The sequence below is a fragment of the Staurois parvus genome, unplaced genomic scaffold (assembly GCF_062004578.1).
Source record: "Staurois parvus isolate SC_StPar_1 unplaced genomic scaffold, SC_StPar_1.0 ptg001328l, whole genome shotgun sequence".
NCBI lineage: Eukaryota > Metazoa > Chordata > Amphibia > Anura > Ranidae > Staurois > Staurois parvus.
Window position 1 is genome coordinate 6,016,543 of NW_028319124.1, and position 26,640 is coordinate 6,043,182.

General features: G+C 41.0%; 1 protein-coding gene across 5 annotated transcripts in view; it reads left to right on the forward strand.

Annotated features, from left to right (window-relative positions):
* NSD3 (nuclear receptor binding SET domain protein 3) overlaps positions 1–26,640 on the forward strand; it is a 192,758-nt gene that overhangs the window by 75,309 nt on the left and 90,809 nt on the right. For all 5 annotated transcript variants that reach the window (XM_089661313.1, XM_089661314.1, XM_089661315.1 and 2 more), the window contains exon 7: positions 24,679–24,779. In XM_089661313.1, the coding sequence (XP_089517439.1) occupies positions 24,679–24,779 (101 nt within the window). The remainder of the gene's footprint in view (positions 1–24,678; positions 24,780–26,640) is intronic.

The window sequence follows — 26,640 nt, forward strand, 5'->3', positions numbered from 1 at the left end:
CTGCATAAAGGTGACAGCTATGGCTCCCTCCATATACAGTGTAGTGAGTGAATAGAACTAATATGATAGTGATGTAGCGCTGTATTGACTGTTATAACCCTTAGGTTAGGTAAAACACTGCTTTTACAATATAGATGTCAATATGCTGTCAACCAAGAATGTACTGTGACACTTATAGGTGATACATGCAGTATAAAACAAACATATATATATCCAAGTGATCATATTATCATTATCGTGACACACAGTGATTCCCTACACAGGGATATGCGTCACCTTAAATAGGTGATCTATATGAGTAGTAGAACAGTCCACGAAATACGGTGTTTAACTTGTGTAACAATAGCCCACACAAATAAATCACAAACTGCATGCTCCTGTGTCAGTGCAGGTAGTGCGTGATGCTCCTATATGGCAGGCATGCCCGCTCACCTTCCCCCTGTGACCCCCAGGGGTCAAAAAGCCTTATGGGTCACCCAGGATCCTACACGATTTCTCCACACAAGGATTGGCTCCACCACCTTCGATGAACTTTCCTCCACCTTCCACTATTCCTCCATGGCCAGGTAGCAATATGAATGCTCATATATAAACATTATGTTTGGGAATCATACAACAGAAGAACAGAGATCCTCCATAGTGTGATACTGTATGTAAAGCTTTAATAAAAAGAAAATCGCCAAGCACAAACTCACATTTCAGCTGCAGTACAAAAAACGCCTGTGTCACCTCACATGGGTACATGGATTACAGTATTATAGTGTAGTGAGTGAGTGTAGCCATCCAGAGACAGAATGTGTGTTACTCACAGGATCAAAGAACAGAAAAAGGAAAACTAATGCAAGCCACCACATCCATAGTGGCAAGCTGCTATATATAATATGTGCTAAACATTATGACAGAAACCTTTTCTTTTCCCTGGAGTTCTTCTGTGTCTGTTAGCTGTAAGGGCAGTATTGGACTATAGCAGCCCATACATTGATTTTTTTTTCATTCCACCAGTGGGTTGAACAAAAATAAATGATCTGATTTCCCCTTCAAAACATTTAAGGTAAATGGGGGAATCCTTCCTGCTGTGGTATTGTATTCTGACAGCGGGGAGCCCTTTGTGAGTGACCACAGCCATTTTTCCTACAGTCATACACCACTCTGATGAATCACAAGCCAAAGAAGCAGAAGGAGATCAAGTCTCAAACATGTTTCCCGCACATGGTAAAAAAGGATCACTTTGTGAATGCCTAATAATAGGCAAGGGTGGTAAAGAAGGGCAGAAAATAATATTTATCACACATACACATTTTCAGAAAATAAACAGGATTTCCTGCTTATACTCCAAGGTACGCCACTTGTGGAATCATTCTGGACCATCACACACTGACAGTATAGAGGCCTTTTTATTTCTCATTTAGTATCTGTAGTGGATGTTTGGATACCATCTCAAATTAATTATCAAGTACAGCTTTGTAATTGTGCCATAGTGTTATGAATTTCAGCAGTGCAATATATAGAAGTTGGATGGACCATTCATTTGCTGGGTCAGAAAGTTATTGTTGTCATTGTCAGTGTCCCAGTTGCTGGTAAGTTAATAGTTTAGAATTCTAGTTAAATGTCCAGTTTGCCAAGTGTTCATTCCAAGCTGGGAGATCGGACTATGTATAATTATGGTTGTAAAGTTAAAGTGTAGGTCAGGTAAAAAAATAAACGCAAAAAACCAAAAAACATATTCAGTACATCCTTGCGATACATGCATACATGCACATTCATGGTTTATCTTTTAAAGTGTATCTAAACCCATAAACAAATATATAATACACGGCATACCTGTAACACACTCTCTGTCGTAAGGTGACAATACTCACCCTTCTGTATCAAGGCAACACAAATGAGATAGGACTGTAGAACACCACCCCTCTGCTACTGTTCAGAACATAGGATATGGTTGTAATTGATAATAGTAAGCACAGGCAGAGAGCACAAGAAGATATAAGCTCATCATATTTCTGGCATGCTCATCAGGTTTCCTTTTAACTTAAAGCTGAATTCCAGTTATTCAGCCACTTTCATAAATTTGCTGGCACACTATGAGTTAAATGTACAACAAAGTGCCAACCACCCCAACCTATAACTAGCCTTTGCAGTAAGGTGCACATGGAAGGGCAACACACATCTCTAACAAACAAAAAATTTCCCAGCACACTTTCCAACAAGCCCGCAAATAAAAAAAAAATTGACCCTGTCTAACAATTCACATTAAAACAGCAGGTTTTGTTTGCACACATTTGCACAAATATATTTGTAAGCCGCAGTCGGTATGTCAAGGCTCCTCTGTGTACTGCAGTCCTAACTCCTAATATAGCAGTGGATAGATTAGGGGCAGGTTTGCCTGGAGAGAGCACACCCCTCCTTAAAGGCACGGAATGCATGGGATGCCCAGCAAGAGCACAGTGGCAGCTGAAAGCATTTCATTCAACCAACTGTACAAAAAAGTGGCAACCACCCAACCTGTAACTAGCCTTTGCATTAAACTGCACATGAAAGGGCAATGCATATCTAAAAACAAAATTTTGTTTGGGACACTATGAGTTAAGTCCAGTGCATTGCATCCTTCCTCATGGACTTGTCTCTTTAATTATGTTCTCACTCACAGCATTGCTTCCCCCTTCCCTTCTGCTGCCCATTCACAAAAAACTTTGTATTTTGTAAATGAGTTCACAAAATACAAAGGCTTCTGTGAATGAGCAGCAAAGGGGAAGGGCGGGCATAGCAGTTGCATGTTACTCTTGAGCTGAAGGAGCTGAGTTAAATTGAAGAGATATGTCCAGGAGGTGGCATGCACCTCTTTGGATTCAACTGATTGTATGCCTGCACATTTATCAACCTGACTTAATTCCTGTAGTTCAGCTTTAAGAAACAGATATGGCAAATTGCTTTCAATGAAACAAATATGTGTCTGACCTCTCTCATACACATATTTGTTTCTTTGCACACTCCACACTGAGTTTAGTGACTGCAGCTGGATAATTATTTATTATATCTTTGGCACAAAGCTTTTCACATTTAAATTGCTTTCAATGTTCTATTTAAAAGACCAAATAAGAGAAGTTCATTGGTAGTGTTTACAAACAATTCAGGAGCCCATTCACACCTTTGCATTGCAGTTATGTGCACGTTTAAAAAAGCACCCCAACATTACAACGCATTGTGGTGTAGTAGGGTACAAAAAATGCAACCAACTTACAATTTTTACTCCACTGTGGTGAACTGAGCAACCTGTTCAAATGAATGGTCTGCCTGATTAGGCTGGTGCAAATAGCCCCTCAAAAATGCTGCAGGTGCTGAAAACTGTCAGAAATACAGTGAGCTCTTAACATACTGTTTGAGCTTACATGTCTGCCTCTGCTGCTCTAAGTCGTGTTAATGGTCCTGGATGAGTTATCCCCTGCTGGACTACAGAGCTTATATTAGAAAGGTGGGGAGATGGCTCATATTCTGTAGTCCAGCAGGGCAGAACTGGGCATGGCTGATAACACTGCTTGGAATTTTAGTGCAGCAGAGGCAGCTGTATAATCTCAAAGAGAAAGTTAGGAACTCAGTGTATTTCTGGCAGATTAACTAGTTGTTTTCTGCAGCATTTTTAGGGTCTATATACAGTGAAGGAAATAAGTATTTGATCTCCTGCTGATATTGAATGTTTGCCCGCTCACAAAAGAATGATCAGTCTAAAAATCGAATGGTAGGTGTATTGTAACATTAAGAGACAGAATAGCAAATGAAATGCATGTCTAACAAATTATGCACTGCTTTGCATGTTCATGAGGGAAATAAGTATTTGATCCCCTATCATTCAGCAGAATTTCTGGCTACCAAGTGTCTTCCATACAGGTAACAAGCTGAGATTAGAAGCAGTCTCTTAAAGGGAGTGCTGCTAATCTCACTTTGCTACCTGTATGAAAAACACCGTATACCTGTATAATGTTCTCAAATAGGAAAGATCAATCAGACATGTCCGAAACCCTACTTCAACCCTGACATACAGTAGATGGCGCTGGGAGTGGCCTTCCCATAACTCCTCTCATAACCATTCACTCATGCACGTACGTTTAGGTGACCAAAGCATACATGATTATTGATTGGCTGACAGACATGAACCGCCACTTTCTGGCCATATGTTTTAAAATATGTTTAGAGGCAAAACTGTTCTTTTAGTTTTGGATAGGATAAGGTGATGAGGAGGTGGAGCCCTTGTCAGGTTATTGCTGAATCTCTACAGTGGAGCTTCACGCTCATTAGTTTTCCTGATTATTATCACTGGGATTGAACGTGAAGGAAATATCCATGAGTTGTCTTCAGAACAGGAATGGAGAAGAAATATTTTGATGATCAAAGTGACAACTGATAGGAGATTTCTCTTACTCTTGTGTCTATGGAATAGGATCTGAAAGTAAATCTCTCCCGTGCCACACAGCAAACAGACATAATGGGGTTTTAAACTTTCCTTGTTTTCAAATCTGAGCTGTGGGCACCATCCACCTCAATAAAAGCGGTAGAAAATCATCAGTCAAACAGTGACTGTATCCTGTTAGATGCAGTTGTTTTTCAGGTGTTCAGACAGCCACATGTGCTGGGGCTTTCAGAATACAATAGCCGGCAGGGAAGATTCCTCCATCCATGCTGTTACAGGGGATCACATTTTTAGAAACCTAGCCATATATGGCTAGCCTTAGGGTCAGTTCATACCACAAAAATGCATTCCGAATGCATTTTTGCTTACACTTCATACCACACTCCGTTCTGGTGTGTTTTTGATGCGTTTTGCCAACCAAGGGAATATCTCCCAAATGGTGCACGTTTAGGAGATATTCAATTAACCTACAGGTAAGCTTTATTATAGGCTTACAGTTCTCACCACACTGCGTTCTGGTGCATTTTTATGCTTTTTGCTGTGTTCCAGTACAGTTCTATGCAGAAAAAATGCAACATGTTCAACTTTTTTTTTTCTGCACCAGAAACTGATTGAAACTGACTGCCCCGATATGAACTAGGGCCATTGGAAAACATGGAGAACACTGGGCATGCATTTTTTATGTGGAAAAAAACCACTTGACTGCATCTGGTGTGAACAGGCCCGGAATCTGTCCAAATTGGAAAAAATGTTTGCTTCAATAGAAAATACATGAAAGTCAAACAATAAGTGAGACCACATACTCTATAGACATATATGATAGCCTGTAGTTTAGTTTTTCGTATGTATGTATGTTTGCACATACAGCATGAAGTGATATTTTTATTTTCTACCATTCCTGTTGATATGCTTGATTAAGCAGCCAAACCTGGCAGAATTAGAAGGGTTAGAACATGTCTGCTTTTTATTGCCACTTTGCAACCATTTCAGAACTATCCTGAGAACGGTAAGTTAAGAAAAATCACCCAAGTGATGACAAGAAAGTAATAAAACTCATTTTTTCTCTTCTGTGACTTATACCTAAGAGAACCAGTCACAATTGGGCTTATCAACAATATGAGTATTTGGTCTTCAAAGTAGATCTAAACCCAACTACTAAAATCTTGTAGAAGCTTTAAAATTCTAATATAATTTCAAATTTTGTTTTCAAACTTCTTAAATTTGCAACTCTTATTATACACCTGGTGATCCTGCCATGAATGTCATTGTTCAGACATTTCTTTTTATAGGGTGACAACTGTATACCAGTTGTGCTCCTGTGTTGTCACCTTCTTATATGTGCCCCTGGTGGAGACTATAATCAGCCATGCAGACACGTATTTTGCTGGCATGAACCAGAGCAATGAATGTTATCCATTTTAAATCTACTTTAAGTGTATCTAAACCCATTTTGACTATTCGGATAGAATAGGGAATGGTTAAAAACCCATTTTCTTTTTTTTTTTTTTTTTTTGCATTCTCCCAGATGTCTGTAGATACAGCAGGAAGTGAAACGCGATCACAGATGTCTGTAGACACATCAGGGACTGAGAAGAAATCTCTTCAAAGTAAGGGAAAATGCCTCTTAGACAGTTGTTACTGGAAAAAAGTGTATTGAAAGATTTCCTTACTTCCTTTTCTGGTGTCAACTCAAAATTTTGGATTTTCCTTTTGGTCACCAGGACACATAGAGCATAAGACCCCTTTCACACAAACTTTCAGATCGGGTCTGCCTGTCCATTTTTCAGGCGGATCAAATCAGAACCTCTATTCTCCTCTATGGAGCTGTGGTTGTAAACGGAGATGTGTCCGTTTACACCCGCCTACATCCAGTCCATCAGATCGGATGGCAGTTGGGTGTAGAGGAGAGCGGCCTGTGGCCGTGTCCGCTCTGCATAAGCGGAGCGGACACAGACTTGTCATCCGTCTGCATAAGCGGAGCGGACACAGACTTGTCATCCGACTGCATAAGCGGAGTGGACACAGACTTGTCATCCGTCTGCATAAGCGGAGTGGACACAGACTTGTCATCCGTCTGCTCAATGGGAATCAGTAGACATATCCCCTGCTGAGCAAGCAGATTGCAGCCACAGTTGGCCACATGTGAAAGGGGCCTAAATTTCCCCAGCAAGGCACAAATAGCAATGCAAACCTGACAGAGATTCTAACCCTTCAATACAATACTGGCTTTGGATACACTTTAACCCGACGGATCAGTGGCCCTTTATTTATCCAGTGCTGTTTATAAATAGCTGTCAGCTATTTTCTTACTATTCTGGCATTTTTATTTTATTAGAAATTAAGAGAAACAGTTGTTTTTTTTTTACATAATTTGCCATTATCTCTTATTATAGTAAAACATTAAATGCTCAGTGGTTATTAAGCTTTGTCTGTCTCACAAGAATTATATAAAACTCATGTGGGCACAGAGTGGCGTCATGGAGTAATCGTCAGTCAAACTGTTTCAGCGCTGAAAACTGAAAAATGGCCTGGTAAGGAAGGGGCATTACAGGCTGGTACACAAGTGGTTAAACTCATTTACACCACTGCACTGTGGCAGCACGCATTATGTGCATTGGTACATTGCCTTTTTTGCAGTGAATCATAACACTCTACTGTGTGGTGCACTAATGAAAATGCTAATCATAGTTACATAGTTAGTCTGGCTGAAAAAAGACAAAAGTCCATCCAGTTCAACCATAAAAAAAAAAAAAGTTATAATCCTATACCCAATCATTTGTAGTAAATTTGCAGTCTTACAAAGCATACGTCAACATGTGACATAACATATGTTAATGCACCGCAGCAGAATATCCTAGTGTGAATGGATTCTTTTTTTTTTTTTTTCAATGGTGTTTATACATTTTATCTTAGAAGACAGTCCAGACAATTATACATCCATTTCTCTACAAACTGCAACCCACCTTGGCTGGTACAAACAACGCACAATATGGAACAAGCTATGACAATTATCAGTTATTGTTAGCTAAAAGGGTCCCATTGGGACCTATACATGTAAGGTCAGTAACAATAAAGAAAGAAAACAAAAACTAAAGTAAAACTTTTTGTCAGGCCTAGCGTCGGAGACCACCACGACCTGTGTGGTGGGCCGGTCTCCCTCCAATTTTCTGCAGGCAATAAGGGGGAGCACCCCCTATAGCCTTGAGGTATCTATATTCGATGATAGAAAAAGACACATTTATTTTATTTCAGGTACTTATATAGCGCCGTCAATTCATGCAGCGCTTTACATATATATTATACATTCACATCAATTCCTAACCATCAAGGGGCATACAATCTAAGGTACCTAACTCACATTCATACATACACATACTAGGGATAATTTAGACAGGATCCAATTCACCTACCAGCATGTCTTTGGAGTGTGAGAGGAAACCAGAGTACCCAGAGGAAACCCATGCAGGCACAGGGAGAACATGCAAACACCAGGCAGGTGGTGCCGTGGTTGGGATTTGAACCAACGACCCTAGTACTGCCAGGTGGAAGTGCTAACCAATAAGCCACTGTGCTGACCTATAAAAAGATAGGGGTAAAGAAGAGGGGGAAGAAGGAAAGAGTGGAAAGAGAGACAGAAAAAGAATAGAGAGGGAGAGAGAAAGGACTCCAGGAGGAGGAATGGACGGGTAGCCAGGCACGGGGTGTAGGATGCGTACTCTCTATAGATTCCACATATTGTCCACAATCCAGCCTAGGACGGTGCTGAGAGATATTTGATCCAGGGATCCCAAGTTTTTTCAAACTAGACCATCCTATCATGGAGAATAGCATACAGATGTCAATTGACCTTTATCCAGGTCAGCTTGGCCTTTAGGAGGTCAAGGGAGACCGTTGGGGGCCTCCAAGAGGATATTCTGGCAGCAGTAAATATGAATGCAATCAGGCGTCTCACATATCCGGGTATGTTCTCCACTGGCTTTCCTAGGAGGGCCTGATGTGGAGATTTGATAAGATTAACCTAGGTAAGGAAATAAAGTTATAGGTGCGAATCCAGAATCGCTTTACTTTGCTACAGGTCCACCATGTATGGAGAACCGTTCCCTCCTGTCCGCAGTCACAGAAACAACCGGAGGAGGCCCCCTGAACAAAAGATGCCAAGCGGGAGGGTACCAAATACCACTGCAAGAAAACCTTATAATTGGCTTCGATCAATCATTGATATAATTTTTGGAGTTGAGCTGCGCCAGTTTATTCCACTCTGCCACCTCTAATACCTCCCCCAGGTCTTGTTCCCATCGTTCCATGTAGGGTAATTTGGTGGGGTCCTCTTGTAAGATAGCGTATATATTGGATATATGACCAGTGTGCTTATCCAGAGTTCTACAGAAATGTTCCATTGGAGTCAATGAAGACGGGTCACTGGTGTGGGTATGGAGAAGGTAGGTTATTTGTGAGAGGCGATATAGTTCCTTAGTGGAGAGGTGATGTTTCTCCTGAAATACTATATTAGGTATTGGGCCTCTATGATCGCAAAAATCCGCCAACCGAAGAAAACATTTATTGGTCCACCATTCAAAAGTGGAGGGCCTGAGGCCTGGGGGAAATGCCGGGTTGCCCAATAAAGGGGCTAGGGGAGTTTGGGGAGATAAAGCCATGCTTACTCACTAATCTATCCCATAAAGAAAGGGAAAATGATAACGTGGGACACAAAGTTGCAGGTCTGTCCCTGGGTTTCATCCACATCATATGGCTGATCGGAATATTAGGGACATGGGATGATTCCAAATGCATCCACAGGGGGCGGACGTGTTTAGAATGATAGTGTATCAATGGGACTAGTTGGGCAGCATAGAAATATTTGGATAGTTCTGAGACCCCCAATCCTATTGTCAATCTCGAGGCAAAAAGCATACGTCTATTCACCCTAGGTCTCTTGTTTCCCCATATGAATTAGAATATCTTCTGTTGGAAAATACGCAATCAGACGTGTATCATTATTGGCAGAGTACGAAACAAGTACAGAAATTTAGGCAGAGTGTTCATTTTTACTGAGTACAACCTACCGAACCATGAAGGGGGGGATAGAGGGCCCTTTTGGAAAGATCGTCCTGCAGTTTTTTATATAGGGGGGGGGGGGGGGGGGATAATTTTGTTGATAAAGGGTGTCTACGGAAGGAATTACATTAATTCCTAAATAAGGCAGCGTGTCTGCTTGCCATTTAAAAGACAAGCTTTGGTGGAAGGAGTCTACTGTAGAGTCATCCAAAGTTAAGTGAGGGCAAGAGATTTATTATGGTTGACCTTAAGACCAGAGATTGCTGTAAAATATAGTGAATGGATTCTTTAAGTTAGAATAACTATCACTATACAGTTTTACTTGGTCTGGCTGAGTCTGCCACTAAGACAGGACTACTCTATAACCACTTCCTGTCCAGCCGCTGTTTATAAACGGCAGGACGGTGGCAGTCCAGGGGTGGGTTGCCGTTCATAAACGGCACCCGCATTTATAAGCTGTGAGCGCGCAGCACCGCGATCCGGTTCCCGCTGTGTCCTTTGGACACAGTGGAACACCGATCGTCGGACAGGACCTCTGTGCGAGGTCCCGATCATGTGATCACTGATTGGCTAATCAGTGATCACATGAATAGTAGTAAGCAAGATGTCACTTCTGACATCATTGCTTACTACATGTGAAATCTGTGAATGATCACCGAGGTCACATGGTACAAGGCTATTCACAACAGCCTTATACCATGTGACAAGCTTTGACCAATCACAGCTCACACAGCATTTCTCAATGGCTGCAAGAATGCAGCCAGAGAGAAGGAGAAATGATTGCTTTTACAGTCTTTATGGGTGTAAAAGCAATCAGTGTAAAAAAAAAAAAAAAATCTTCATCACCCCCCACAAGTAGTACAGTGTCACCATGGTGACACTGTACTGCTAGGGTGACAGTATGAAAAAAAAAATAATAATAATATAAAAAAAAAATGTAACAAATTTTTTTTAAAAAATATAATTTTTGGTTATAAACTAATTTGGGTTATTTTTTTTAGTTTACTAAAACAATAACTTTATAAATTTTGACCATGATTTATGATGAAATATTATTTATTTGCAAAATTTTATAAGAAAAACACTTTTTTTCAAACTTTTTGGACTTTTTCATTTATATAGCAAAAAAAATAAAAATCCCAGTGGTGAATAAATACCACCAAAATAAAGCTTTATCTGTCTCAAAAAATTCATATGGGTTTAGTGTTGCATGACCGCGCAATTGTCATTCAAAGCGTCCGGACTTGAAGTGGTTAAAGGATAAGTTCACCTTTGGGAACATGTTACATGTTCCACCCGTTTTTAGGGTGGAACATGTAGCATGTTCCCATAGCTGCAGCCGTGCCCGCCAACCCCTCCCCCGACAAACAGTACAGGAAGAAGTTTCCCTGTACTGTCAGATTTGAAAACAGCGTGGCTGTGTGGGGCTCAGTCCACACGGCCGTGTCATTCATTCACAGACCGTGGATGAATGAACTGCGAGTCCCGACAGTTTTAGCGGCTGTGGTCTTGTAGTTTTCAATAAACTACCAGGGCGCCATACATCCCGTACAGCAAGCAGATATTTTGACAGGTCTGCAGGAGACCAGCATGGCATTAGAGATCTACTGATTGGGTCCTTTCCAGGCTCCTTTAGACAAAAATAATAAATGCACATTTTAAAAAAAAAATGTGCAGATATTATTTTTGCCCAAAAGGTGAAATTATCCTTTAATGTGGATGGCCAGCATTTTTTCTTTTTTTTGGATAAAATAGGGAAGGGTTAGGACTGCTGTTGCATTTTTATTGCTTTCAGGCTAGGTTCACACTTATGCAATTTGGGTTTGATCCGTTTCTGCAGTGCGTTTTTGCTGCATTTTTTATGCGTTTGCGGGTTTTTTTCTTGTTGCTAGGCAGATTAAAACACATCAGAGCACTACATGCTTTTCTGCAGTGTCTCCATTAAAGTCTATAGAACCAAAAAGCAACCTTTTGCATTTTAAAAAGTCTCTGACCCTTTTCAGAAAACGCACCGGGTGAAAATGCAGAGATGTGAACCTGTCCCTTAGGAAATCATGTTAAATGGCCTGCTGTGCATTTCCGCAAAATGCTGAGGAAAACTCATAGGTGTGAACCTAGAGGCATGGAGACTGCCCCTCACTTTCTGTGCTGAAATTTTTTTTCCAAATGGGAAGTAAGGCAAAATCTGCATCAAGGACACTAACAGCAATACAAAGATGACAAATTCTTGCTTTCATCTTCTCTAATATATATCTATCTATATAGATATATACATAATTTCTGTCTGTTTTGCTGTTGCAGATCTTCCTGTCATGTGAAACCGTTGGCACTGTGAGGGGAAATCTGTATAACAGAATTCCAGTTAGCAGTAAAATCCTGACAGAGGTTCTAATCCTTTCCCATTATATTCAAAACTTAAAAAAATAGGTTGTACATACACTTTGTAAGTTTTCTTAGAATTTAAAGTGGACCTGTTGTTAAAGAATATGGGGGCTGCTGTTACTGATCGCCTTCTAAATATACCAGTTCCCTGGCTGTTCTGCTGACTTAGACTTTGTTAGACAGCAAAGCAGAATATGTATGCAGTTCAGGAAAAACTGAGACAAAACAGAAGTCATTAGAGAAAGATTAGTGATTCAGAGTGGTGATGCAAGAGAGCCAACATGACAGCCAGGCAGCTGACAATTTTTCAGTAGAGAGCTCAGCAATGACAACTTCCTTGCCTTTCTCATAGCAGGATTCTTTTACATTTTGGCTTTCCAGTGGTGTATACACCGACCCTTCTTCTGGCTGTATTGCAGGGCAGCCCTGGATACAGTTCTAATATTATAATAGAGGGAGTACAATTTCCTGATATATGGAAACTTCAGAGAATTGTGCTTATTGCCATCTTGTTAGGTGGGGAGTACCCTTTTGTCTGAGGAAATGATTCACCCAAGTCATGTGCATCATCACCCAGAACTCTTCCTCATTTTCTCTGGAGGAGTAAACATGTGTTTAACATTTACATCTTTATTGTTTTCATTCTGTTTCTAACTAGTTCAATGTTTTCGTATGTTGAGTCAATAGCATCGTTTTTCATATAAGAATGAAGGCTACTAAAAGGCCTGACCTTTAACCACTTTCCTCCGCCCTATAGCAGTACTGTTACAGGGAGGCATGGCTGTGCAAAATCACATGTATATATACGTGATTTGCATTTCCGGGTAGGAGGCGCACGCCGCCCTGCCCACGCCGCTATTGGCAGCTACAGATGTCAATCACTGGGTCCCGGCTGGCAATTACTGGCTGGAACTTAGAAATCGTCGGGTAAAGCTAACAGGGGAGAGACCTGTGTGTAAACAACACAGGTCTCTCTCCTTTCAGCATGGACTTGCTGTTTTGTATCTCTGTGCACAGCAGAAAGATACAAAACAGCATGCCTCCCTAGTAAAACACAGCACACAGTAAAACACGCACATCACACAATTAACCTTTGATTGCCCCAGATGTTAACCCCTTCCTGCCCAATGCCATTAGTACAGTGTCAGTGCTTTTTATTAGCACTGATCACTGTATTAGTGTCACTGGGGATGTCAGTGGCAGTTATACAGTTCCCACTCAGTGTCAGAATGCCATCCCGCTATGAGTCGCTGATCGCCGCCATTACTAGTATAATAAAAATAGAAATTCCAGTATATATACCGCCATTGTAGACGCTATAACTTTCACGTAAACCAATTAATTTACACGTATTGAGATTTTGTGTTTAGCAAAGACATGTAGACATGAATACATTTTGGCCTAAAATTATGAAGAAATTAAATTTTTAAAATTTTTTTATTGGATATATTTTATGGCAAAAAGTAAAAAAAAAAAATATATATATATTTTTTTCAAAATTGTTGGTCTTTTTTTGTTTATAGAGCAAAAAATAAAAAACGCAGAGGTGATCAAATACCACCAAAAGAAAGCTCTATTCATGAGGAAAAAAATTACATAAATTTCATTTATCTATAGCATTGCATGACTGCGCAATTGTCAGTTAAATTAATGCAGTGCCGTATCGCAAAAAATGGCCTGGTCAGGAAGGGGGGTAAATCCTCCGGAAGGCTGATCTCAGAGGAACAAATCAAGGCTGGCTAGACCTCAAGTGATATTAAACCCTCTGTTTTTTTAAGCACTTTCAGCAGCTGATTTAATCACTTACTAAATTTGCAGCTTATTTATCTTTAAAACCTTGTCTGTGTTCCAGTTTAAGTTGGTGCCATGACCAGTACCTCAGGTTGCCTTTTTTCAGGGTGGCTCCTTTCCCTTGCAGAATTCTATGGAGCTACCCTTGCAGTCAGGGACTAGAGTTGTGTCTCCCTACACCGTGTACATCATCGGAAACACACAGCCCCGTAGCCTAGGAGGGCAAGGCATTCTCTATGCTTCCTTTACCAAACTAATACACTGACTGGAGACTGCACTGTCCATTGTTAACTCTTTCCTGTCAAGACTGGAAGTTTAGGGAAGCAGCACTGAGAAAGCAGGAACCAGCAGCATTGAAAGTTGTAAACTGCAAAAACTGGGGTAAGAATTTTAACAAATAGTTTAGTGGGGAATGCCTATTTTATTGTGCTTAAAGCGGAGTTCCACTCACTCTGTCAAAAAAAAAAAGTCAGCAGCTACAACAACTGTAGCTGCTGACTTTTAAAAAACAGCCACTTACCTGTCCCTCTGTCCCGTGGTGTGTCCCCTGCAGCCCGTTTCACCAGCCGTCCTGTATTCCAGGAGGCCAGCATCTTCAGTGTGGGCACCTGGCTGTGATAGCTTGCGGCTTCAGAGCCGGGTACCCACTGCGCTTGCACAAGTACCGCTGCACTTCATGGTCTTCTGGGACCTGTCACATGTCCCAAAAGACTACAGGGAGGGAGGACACCTTCCGCTTCCGTTCGCCTAGGCGATCAGACCGAAAGTGGGAGCGGGTACCTGTCAAATTTGGGTACCCACTCCCCCCCTGCCCCCCAAAGGTGCCAATCCTTAATGGGGAAATGGGGAGCGGGGGAGCAGTCCTTAAAGCAGAAGTTCCCCTTTTGGGTGGAGCTCCGCTTTATTGTGTTAAGCTGAGAAACCCTGAGGGTTTAATACACCTTTAAAGCTGAAGTTTCATTCAGCTGAAACAAATAAGAAGCTGAGCCTTCATTGTACATGATGGTATCAAAGAGGCTGCCATTCAAAAGACAAAGTGAAGCAGCTCAGTGGGATTTTTTTAATGGTAAAGTGAGGAAGGATTGAATGCTCTCTCAGGTTTTTATTTCTCTCCATGGTTCCATTGAAGATTTCAGCTCATAGACAGCAGCAAAAACCAGGGGTGCTTGGCTTCCCCACTTTATATAAACAAGAATTTTTTGATATTTCTATGTCCCTCTTGGAGATTTTCCCCTTACTATCTGTCCAGTAAAACAGTTGTCCCTGCGACAGTAGGTGAGGGATAATTTAGTCTAGTGGAGCCCCATATAGGTGTAAAAACACAGCAGGGGTTCTAATCCTTCCCCACTTTATGCAAAATTAATAAATAAATACAAAAAAATTTGTGTGGACATAAACTTTCATGCCTACCTAAACCCACAAACAAAACTATAATTTCTTTCTCATCCATTAAGGCACTGAGGAATTCATAAACAGTTGAGTTATACAGCCGCCTAGAGGAGGGAAAACCCCTCCTCTACACAGAATGCCTCAGCTTTTTGCCAGTGTCCTAGGAGGCTGTTTAGACCAAAGTAGCAGGAGCTATCTTACTGTTTGCAATGCTAGGCTCCTTTCAGATTTCCCACCAACACTGCTTTTACTGCAGTTAAGGCTGGGGTATTAAACACGAGGTATTAAACACTGGATGTATCTGCTAAGCGGAGCAGCATGCACTCCACACTCTCTTTCCTGCCTTTCAGCACTCACCATCCCACTGTTGCTTCTGCTTATGAAACAACGCATGGATTTCTGACCCCAGTCACCATCCTGGACTAAGATATAAAGTCCCAAAAGTCTTTTTCTGAAGAATGGCACTCCAGTCTCCTATGTAGACTGTAGATTTACAGGGGGGTTGCTTCAAATCTCATCAATGCAGTGCATATTTCCCTATATTTGGGGGATCTGCCTGCTATTCCAGAGCCTGGGGACTTTTAGAGCTCTTTCTGCTGCAAAGACCTTAATACACCAGCTACTGTATATGAGACATTCCTTGATGCGGACTCCCACTCAGCCCATTGGACTCAAGGCCAGGGGTTAGATATTCAATCTGAAAAGCCTTTGGCAAATAAGGGGGAACCCTACCTCTAGAAGCGGGAGGGGGGGGGTAAACTGGACTGTTTGTACATCAAGATGAGTCCTTGGGTTGTTTGCCTCCCCAGCATTTTTGTGCTCAGGGTGCCCCTTTAAGCTCACGACCTGACCCCTCATGGTTTTCTTTTCCTTCAGTTGCCACATACTGTATTTTTTGGGGACTGCGCTAAGCGATTCAACTTCCCAGGTCTTCCCTGTGACTCCTCATCCTTGTTTGAGTTGGGACTTTTGGAGTTGTCTCCCATCCAGACTGCTCCTCTTTTCTTCAGAATAATCCTACATTTATGTTTACAGTTGAATCCCTCATTGTACCTGATACTTCTCAGCATCCTCCTCTCCAAAGAGACTCTCTGACCTACAAGGTCACCCTAGAACAATTCTGGTTGTTCACTATCCTATCAAGGACCTGGTCCCTTAGAGTCCTTTGAAGGTGCTTACTAATTCTTGAGCACTGGACCTTGTATCTACAATATGGCCCTTTCCTTTTTTTTTATCAGAAGATTCCTAGACACATGTTCTGTGCTCAAGGTAATGCAAATCCTGCAAAGTACCCTGTCAAGTTTTAGAGACACCTTGCACCAGTCTGGGGTTGCAAATATCCTTCCCTTGTAGGTGTACCGTTTGTGCACCCGATCCTCTGATGACTTCATGGTTGCTGTCCTTAAGTTTGCTACCAGTCTCAGGGGTCACTTACCTATTCCTACTGGATATTCTTGCTTAATTGGATATCTCAGTGTAAGATTGGTTGCCTAACCAGGAGAACGTATTCTTGTCATGGAACCTTTCTTCCCTGAATCCTGAGAGTTCAGTGGGTAAGGTCGGGGCATTCACATGTAGACTGGCTGGTTTTCTGTTGTGAACCTATTTTGTCCAAAGTTTCCTCTTTAGACCTTTCTCCTGGGGATGTTTCCCAGTGTCTTTTTCTGTTGACCATGTCACATTGTTAACCTATTGCTTTCTTATCATGTAGTTACAGTGTGTTGTTTCCACATGTTTTGGTGGGTCTTTTAGTCTTCATCCTCCTGCTGGTTCGGGCTCAGTGTTCCTTCAGGCGGCATCATTTCCATTGGCCATGATTTCTTCTGTCCTGGTTCTGAGAATCAGATTGATTCCCTGTAGCCTTTCCTTGTCATTGGCAGCTTTCCCTTTCCAGTGGGGGCTTCACCAAATTTGGACATTGGTCCTTCAGGTAGTTGCAGACATTTCCCAGTCCCTTCTTATGAGCCTGTATGTTGTTGCTGCCCACTCCTTGGTTATACTGCCTTTGGACACCTCGACTGTTACTGAATTCATGTGTCCCTCAATGAATTAGGAAGAAAAAAAAATGTTGCTCTTGGTATTAGATATTATTTAAAGCAGATCTTGAGTCAACCAGATAAATGTACAATTGAAAATTTCATTCTGTTCAGCCACTCCTTTGATTTACACCTCATTGCTATTCTGCTAACTTGATGTCTCCTCTATTCCTTGCGGAAGCTCTGCAACTCCAAATCATCTGCATGCCTCCAGTCTGCAAGTTAAGCTATGAATATTACCACAATGGGGAGCTCCTTCTTGTATACACCATTTAGTGTAAGTCAACCTCCATGTTTTATTATTAAAGAGGAACTGAATACTTGAAGCTATGCCCATAAAAAAGCAAGTACAGGGCAAAGGACTAGTTACCAGTATTGCTTGTGACCTGCTGCATATGATCTTTTCCTATTACCGACTTGCCATGACTTATTCTGCACTGTGTGCCTAGGCACACTGACATCTTAGGAAGTTCAGTGCTATATTTCATATGGAATTTCAAGAAAGGAATTTAAAGTAAAAGGTACATTTTTAGAGTACTGCCTAAGCACAGTTAATGTCCCTATAACCTAGCAAATCTTGAATTTAGAATTCATTTTAGCCAGACCCTCTGTGATTGCATAGCCTACCCTTTACTCTTTATCTAATCCATTTTATTACCCAGACTTCTCCTAAAACTGGCCATAAATGAAAAGAAATTCCCTGCTGAACCGGATGAATTTTGATTTATGTATGGGCAGGGAGATTGTGTAGAAGTCAATCTATTGACCAGTCCTTTTTTGGGGGAGGGGTTGTTGAAAGTGCCATTGACAACCAAAGATGGTGGATTTGTTTTTTGTGTGAGAGGTTTTAAAGTGTCATTGACCAATGAGTGTGGGATTGCTTTTCTTAAAGGTGGGAATGTTTAAAGTGTCACTGATCACTAATGATTGTTTGGTCAGTTTTTCAAGGAAAGAAAAGTAAGCAAACCCAAATTTTTGGTATTTTTTCTTTATATAGTAGAAAATTAAAATTCAGTGTTTAACAAATACTGTAATACCGTAAAAATGTGTTCGCAATGAAAAATCATAAATAATGGCTCAAAATCAAATCATTTTTTACACATGATAATAATGGGAGTATTAAGGTAGCAATCACTGATTTTTTTTTATTGGTGTGATAAACTTCTTTGTTGCTAAAATTATTATCAGAGAGTTATATAAATTTTAACAGTTACGTTTTAGGATATATTTAACAAAGATTGAGTTTAAAGCTCAAATTTAATCTGCTTATAGTTTGCCTTCCCTGGTTACCCCCCCTCGCCCCCCCTTTTCATCAATATGCAGATGAAATTAAAAAATCATACTCTTTTCCCTTTTCATTGCTCACCTTATAAAAGTCCTGCTTTCATTTGCATGCAGGCTGCCACCCTAGGTTTTGCTCACATGTAATGCTGAGCTTCCATGACTGAAAGAGCTGAAATCCAATGAATCAAAAGCATTACCCATGGGCAGTAAGGCTGGGGAGGAAAGGACTAGATGATGCTGGATATCCTCCATGATGAGGAGAGCTCGATCTAACTTGCTGCATCTTCTAATCCACACTGTGAGAAGCTCTCTGGCAGTCACATGAGACAGGTATTTTGGTTGGTATGGGTTAAATGAGGATTACAGTGAACTCTGGACCAAGAGGTAGAATGGGCCAATTAGTTTATTCTGTGAGCTTTGTAATTGCTGCCACTGTGGAACAACTCATTCCCCAAGTTCACAATAGAAATATTGATTCAAATCTGGCCTCAGCTCTTAGCTCTTTCTCTTCTTCCTTTGCACCTGCTCAGTATTTATGTTAGATCACATGACTGGCTGACAATTTACTGCTTGGAGAGGAGCAGGATGAACTGAGATGCAGATTACTTTCTGCTGCAAACACTAATAATAAGTTGCTCCACAATGCCTCTTACTACATACTGTAGGTCAGTAGCCTGTTAAGAGTTATATATTATATATCATTTTTTTAGTACATTCTGTCAGCAGAGCAAGTACAGTGTCACTGTGGTGTCATTGTACTGCTCTGGCGGTGATTGTGTACAATGACTGGCTGGTCTGATATCACTGCATGTCAGTGCCGCCAGCCATTGTCTTTGATTACTGTCACAGCTGTAAAATGTCACCAGACCAGTGCTGCCAGTCAGTATTGCTAATCAACACTGTACCAGTCAGTGTCCCTAATCACTGCAATTCACTTACAGTGCCCTAATCACCTTCACCCTCTCACAGTGTCACTAATCACCGCAGTCCAATCACAGTGTTCCTTAGCACCGCAGTCTGTTCACAGTGTCTCTAATCACCGCAGTCCACTCATTATGTCCCTAATCACCTACACCCACTTACAGTGTGTCTAATCACTGCTACACCAGTCAGTGCCCTTAATCATTGCCGCACACTCACAGTGTCCCTAATCGCTGCCACCCAATCACAGTGTCTCTGATCACTGTCGCTCCAGTCATATTGTCTCTGATCACTGCCACACCAGTTACAGTGTCCCTGATCACCACCACAGCAGTCATATCCCTGATAACCACCACACCACTTACTGTGTCCTTAAATACCAGCACTCCGGTTATATTTCCCCTGATCACCAGCACACCAGTTACAGTGTCCTTGATCACTGCCATACCAGTTACTGTGTCCCTGATCACAGCCACAGGAGCTACCAAGTCTCTGATCACCGCCACACTAGTCATATTATCCTTGATCACCACCACACCAGTTACAGTGTCCTTTTTCACTGCCACACCAGTTACTGTGTCCCTGATCACCGCCACTGCAGCTAGCATGTCTCTGATCACTACCACACCAGTGCATTATTGCCTCTGCCTGATGCCTGTACTAACCCTGGCCTGTTTATTGACCACAATTCTGCCTGCTTCCTGGACCGATCCTTTGCTTGTTTGCTGATCGTATCTCTGCCTGCAGCCTGAAGTGACCCATCTGCACATCCTACTGATCCTGCGAGACACCAGGCCAGTGAACATGGCATTTCTTGGTGCAGTCATGTATCAGTAGATTAGGCTTGCTTGGCTTATAGGAACTGAGACTGCAATAGGTGACGCTACAGTAGGCTATATTCCCTGGCCACTGATATAGAGGTGACTCATACAGTTCATTGGTTTTGACACAATTGGTTGATTTGTGTGATACACAAGATACAAAGTGTGGTACATAGTCCAGACAGTGAAAAGGTCTCACACAGGTGAAATCACCATATTTGGGAGGAGTAGCAGAATGTGTTTTGGGGTGTAATTTTAAGTACCTATGCTATGTGTGAGAAATATTTTCTTAGATTGCTAAATTTGTGTAAAAAAATTAAATTTCATTTTCTTTCTGCATTTTCCAAAAACTCGTGGCAATAAAATGAAGCCTTCAAAAGACTTACCATGCCTTCCTAAAAATACCTTGGGGTAATAACTCTCCAAAATGTGGTCATTTTGTGGGTGTTTATACTGTCTTGGTGATCCGGGAAATTAGATTACGTAATTTATGCCCCTGAAACACCTGAAGGCGCTTCCTTGGATTTTGGGCCTCTCTATATGGCTAGGCTGTGAAAAACTCTCACACATGTGATTCACCATACTCAGGAGCAGTAGTAGAATGTGTTTTGGGTTGTAATTCTAATTATGCCTATGGTGTGTGTTAGAAATATTTTATACATTTTTCAAAAAATTGTGGTGAAAAAATTACATTTTCAAAAGACTCACTATGCCTTTCAGAAAATGCCTTGGTGTGTTTGCTTTCCCCAATGGGGTCATTTCTGGGTCTTTTCAATGTCCTGGTGCTCCAGGACCTCCAAAGATGTTTTAGGTAGTTAGGAAATTAGTTGCGTAATTTATGCTCCTATGCATCTAGGCTGTGAAAAAGTCTCACACGTGGCATCCCCATACATTGGGTTGTAATTCTAAATATGCCTATGCTGTGTGTGAGACATAACTTGTTAAAGTGGCAACTTTGTAAAAAAAAATTATTCAATTTCTTCATTTTCCAAATAATTATGACAAAGAAACACAACTTCAAAAAACTAACCATGACTTTTACTAAATACCTTGGACTGTCAGCTTTCGAAATATGGGCTATTTGGGGGCTATTTGTGCTGTCCTGGTGTTTTACAGCCTTAAGAAATCTGGTAGGCAGTCAGCACATCAGAATTGATACATTTTCCAATACACTATATTGGCAAACATATTGGGACATCCCTCCAAATCATTGGATTCAGGTGTTCCAATCACCTCAATGGCCACAGGTGTGTAAAATCAAGCACCTAGGCATGCAAACTGCTTCTACAAACATTTGTGAAAGAATGGCTCGCTCTCAGGAGCTCAGTGAATTCAAGCGTAGTACCATGATAGGTTGCCACCTGTTCAATAAGTCCATCCATGAAATTTCCTTGCTACTAAATATTCCACAGTCAACTGTTAGTGGTATTATAACAAAGTGGAAGCAACTGGGAACAACAGCAACTGAACCATCAAGTGGTAGGCCACGTAAAATGACAGAGTGGGGTCAGCCCATTCTGAAGCACACAGTGTGCACGAGTCGCCAACTGTCTGCAGTCAATAGGTAAAGACCCCCAAACTTCATGTAGCCTTCAGATTAGCACAACAACAATGTGTAGAGAGCTTCATGGAATGGGTTTCCATGGCCGAGCAGCTGCATCCAAGCCTTACATCACCAAGTGCAATGCAAAGCCTCTGATGCCCCTGAAACACCTGAAGGCGCTTCCTTGGATTTTGGGCCTCTCTATATGGCTAGGCTGTGAAAAACTCTCACACATGTGATTCACCATACTCAGGAGCAGTAGTAGAATGTGTAGAATGAAGCACGCCACCACTAGACTTTAGAGCAGTGGAGACGTGTTCTCTGGAGTTACCAATCATGCTTCTCTGTCTGGCAATCTGATGGATGTGTCTGGGTTTGGCAATTGCCAGGAAAACGGTACTTGCCTGACTGCATTGTGCCAAGGGTAAAGTTTGGTGGAGGGGGGATACTTGTGTGGGGTTGTTTTTCAGGGGTTGGGCTTGGCCACTTAGTTCCAGTGAAGGGAACTCTTAAGGTGTCAGCATACCAAGACATTTTGGACAATTTCATGCTCCCAACTTTGTGGGAACAGTTTGGGGATGGCCCCTTCCTGTTTCAACATGACTGCGCACCAGTGCACAAAGCAAGGTCCATAAAGACATGGAGGAGCCAGTTTGGGGTGGAGGAACTTGACTGGCCTGCACAGACTCCTGACCTCAACCCGATAGAACACCTTTGGGATGAATTACAGCAGAGACTGTGAGCCAGGCCTTCTTCGACATCAGTGCCTGACCTCACAAATGTACTTCTGGAAGAATGATCAAACATTCCCATAGACACACTCCTAAACCTTGTGGACAGCCTTCCCAGAAGATTTGAAGCTGGTATAACTGCAAAGGGTGGAACAACTCAATATTGAACCCTATGGACTAAGACTGGGGGGGCCATTAAAGTTCATCTGTGTGGAAAGCAGGCGTTCCAATATGTTTGGCAATATAGTGTATATACAGTATACCACAGTTTGTAGACTAAAACCTTTACACAAAATATATAATATACACTGATTTGGGTTATTTTTACCAAAGAAATGTAGCAGAATACATTTTGACATAAATTTTTAAAGAACGTAAATATGCAAAATTTTATAAAAGGAAATAGGAAAAAACATGCTATTTTTAAATACCACCAAAAGAAAGCTTTATTTGTCTCAAAAATTTTTATTTAGGTACAGTGTTGCATGACTGAGTAATTGACATTCAATGTGTGACAGTGCTGAAAATTGGCCTGGGCAGGAAAGGGGTAAAGGTGTCTGATACTGAGGTGGTTAATATTTGTTTACCTTAGAATGACATGAAATTATATTCCTTTTCTTAAAAACAATCCATACAAATCCTCTACTCAATGGTCCTGTATTCCATTTTACATCAAATTTCTTTCTTACTGTGTTTTCCGCCCGGTGGTAATACCCTTTGTGAGCTCCCAAACCCTCTCCTTTTCACCCTAACTTCAGTTTGTTTGGAACAAGCAGTGCACGTTAGTTGTGGTCAGGTACACGGCTTTATGTACGCTACAAATCCTATCGTCCATCTCAAGAGCAAGTAAGAGAGGGTGTCTACGTTCCTACATACAGTGGGACTATGGAAAAGGAAAGTAGCCGCCCTCTAACAGAAGGTCAGATCACAACAGAAAAAAAAAAAGAAATTTGGAGGAGGCTGAGAGCAATAGAAGGTACCTTTTGGGGGATGTATGTAATTAAACCAGAGTTTAGTGTCATTTTAAAATGTGTTTAATCTGATTGTAAATACAGAACAGACCACAATACAGAGAAAGTTTTCCTGTTACCTGCAGTACTTGAAACTGGAGATGGCAGTGTAATGTAAGTAATATTTTATCTAAGGATAAGTCTAAAAAAAGGAAGAAAGAAGACACCATTTGGCAATAACCCTTTTCTGATGTCCTTTTACAGAAACAGTTACTTACTGTGATTTTTTTTAAGAAAGTGTGACAATGGGTATATGATGTATTGAAAAATGATTTTAGAATGTATTTATTTAAAAAATAAGTTAATATTTAGAAAGTGATATGGTTTAGCATATCATACTTGAAGTAGAAAACCAGTCAAACACTGTACTGTCTATACTTTAACCTACTCCCACCCCCCTTCTAATCCCTATACTAACTACCCTGTCAAGAAAAGATGTTTGTATGTATCTATTCTGAAGGCTGGCTTCAGTGTAGAGGAGGGACGGCCAACAGATGCCTTACAGTAAGCCAATGGGTGACGTCACTGCATAGGCATTGCAGCTGTTGTTGGTGACCTCTCCTCTTTACCGAAGACGGCTGCTGCGGAGGTCACATGACTACACCAGAGTGCCTTCAGAATAGGTAAGTATACACATCTTTCCTTTACAGGGCAGTTAGTATAGGACTTAGAATGTGGATGGGAGCAGGTTTAAGTTTTGATAGCATTGGACTGGACTTCTACTTTAAAGCTAAACTTCAGGAAGATATAACTGACACAGATTAATGCAACTCTGTATTCATTATTACAGCATTAAATTGTTTTTTTTTTTAAATTCAGTAAGTAGAAGTGCCTTGAATTCTACCTGGTATGAGCCTCTTGCAGACCCTGTACAGGAGAGCCCATACTTGGAGAGGGAGAAGCAGCACAAAGTGCCAGTCATTTGTGCAGCAGTGCTTTGGTGCTAACAATGAGCACCCTGATAGTAGAAGAGAGCAGAGTGACAAGAAGATGAGCTCATCATTCTACTTCTTCTGTCCAGTCACAAGCTGAGGAAGGGACAAGACCTGTGTAACTCTCAGAACTGTATGTAATGTAAAACAGTTACAATAGATGTATTTTATTAGTGTATGTAGTGGTTTGCCTGGAGTTCAGCTTGAATTTGGGGGAAAAGGGGAGTGCTGGATACAGTGGTTTATTATTCAATTCTTCTGTATAATATGTTACTGACAAAAGTATTTAAGAGACGCTAGTAGCATAATGTGGGTCATTACAGCCTTGCTAGGGGCTGACCCAATACTGGATTAATGCACAACAAAGTTTTTCTTTACCAGGGAGCTCAGAGAAGAAACACCAGAGAAGGTCTAATCGGACTCGTTCAGAATCTGAGAAGTCCCTGGACTCTTTGCCAAAGAAGAAGGTGAAGAAAGAGCAGGTGGGTGGAAAGAAGCCAAACAGTTACCATCCCTTTGGCGCACACACATAATAAAACACGTACTGTATGTGGGTGCCTTTTATCGAAAGTCAGATGCATGTTGCTGGTGATGGCATGACTTACAGACAGCTAAATACTCACACTCACGCATGTCATCTGGAATCTACAGGGCCACTGAAGAGCAACAGCAAGCATACAAATAGACCCCTCAATATACAATTTCTTAATAAAAATTGGCAAACAAAGGAAAATGTGGATTATGATGTGGTATCTGTTTAAATATGTCCTTGTATAGTTGTGCTTTGTGTTTGTCTGTCCAATTTATCACTAAATCGCCCAACCAGTCTTCTTTGCTGCAGTCAGCATACGTTAGTATTGTAAAACATAAACGGTCACTTACAAGAGCACATGTTTGCAGTCATCAGTGAATACAAGGGTGAGCTGTGAGAAGTTTATTTTGTAGACTTGTGTGGCTTTCCTTTCATCCAAACAGTATTCATCATGTGAGAATGTCTTTCATGACCTAGTTCTGCCCTTTCGCCATTGCAGAGCATATATGACAATGGCTTTCCTTTTCCATAACGTTAAATATAATACTGCACATGTGGCTAAATACAGCTTTGACCCATGCGCTCAAGATGCCTTCAAAACTTTCATAATCTTGTGACTGATGAAAACCTCACAAGAAAAGTAAACTTGTGTCCATGACTGTTAAAATTCCTACAGTAATACTGATAATTCACATGTCAATTGTACTAGGACATCTATTGTCCAGAGGTGACACTGACCTCTAGGTGATCCTTCTAAGGACCTTCCTTCTAAGGTCTCAGAAGTTAAATGAGTTTGTTTTCTTTGAAAATGTACATGCTTTCATGTAGCTGTGTAAAATAAGAGCATAGAGTAACCTACACAGCTAACACACACAGGTGTTGACAGTTGTATACAGAATTCATAGGATACAGAGCTGCCGGGGAACATAAGTTCCGTCAACATAAGTAGAAAGGACTGTTACCTTCCTTTTTTCTGCCTATCTGGCTTTTAGGATTTTTCATTCCCCATCCAACACACAATTCATTTTTGGCTGTTTTTCTATTGTGTGTGTGATGTGTGTGTGTGTGTTTTTTTTTTATTTGTTGGTTACAGATTGATGTGAAAGAAACAAGAATTTGTTTTTCTGTCAGTGTATGCTGATAATCTTAATTTTTGAATTTTGATGGTTTACTTTTTTTTTTCCCTTATTGGACATCCTTTTGAAAGTGCAAATAAAAATGGACTAGTATGGTCACACCTACTGATAATTTGGAAATGCAGGCTTATAGGAAGGATGGATCCTTAGCAAAAAGATCTATTCATGACCTCTTGACTGCATTGTATGAACATATCATTAAATCATACCCATGGCCAAAATGTAAAATATTTTATTTCCATATTGAATCCTGATTGTTTCTAGCCTACCCCTATTATTCCGAACAATCTTGAAGTTTGTAAACTTATTTTGTGAAGATCCCCACACATTTCCTGTCTTGAATTCTGTGACATGTATGTACTATGCCTTGTTAGTAGGCACTTCTGCCACAGAATTCACACAGCCTGCCTTTTGAACTATAGAGGTACTGAAAGGAGGAGATTCAGGAGATGAAGTCAGTACAGGAATCATAGATTGCAAGCAGCAAAGTACAATGGGATATGTAGTCCTCAGAAATTGAAATATATAGCAGAGGAGAAGCTGCAAAGCATGCAGGGAATCCTGGAATTTGTGAAAAGAGATGGCTAGCAGACAGGCAGAACTAACAAGTTCAAGTAAGCTTATATCGGACTGTCACAATAACATTGCTTGTATTACTAATACAATGCTGATATT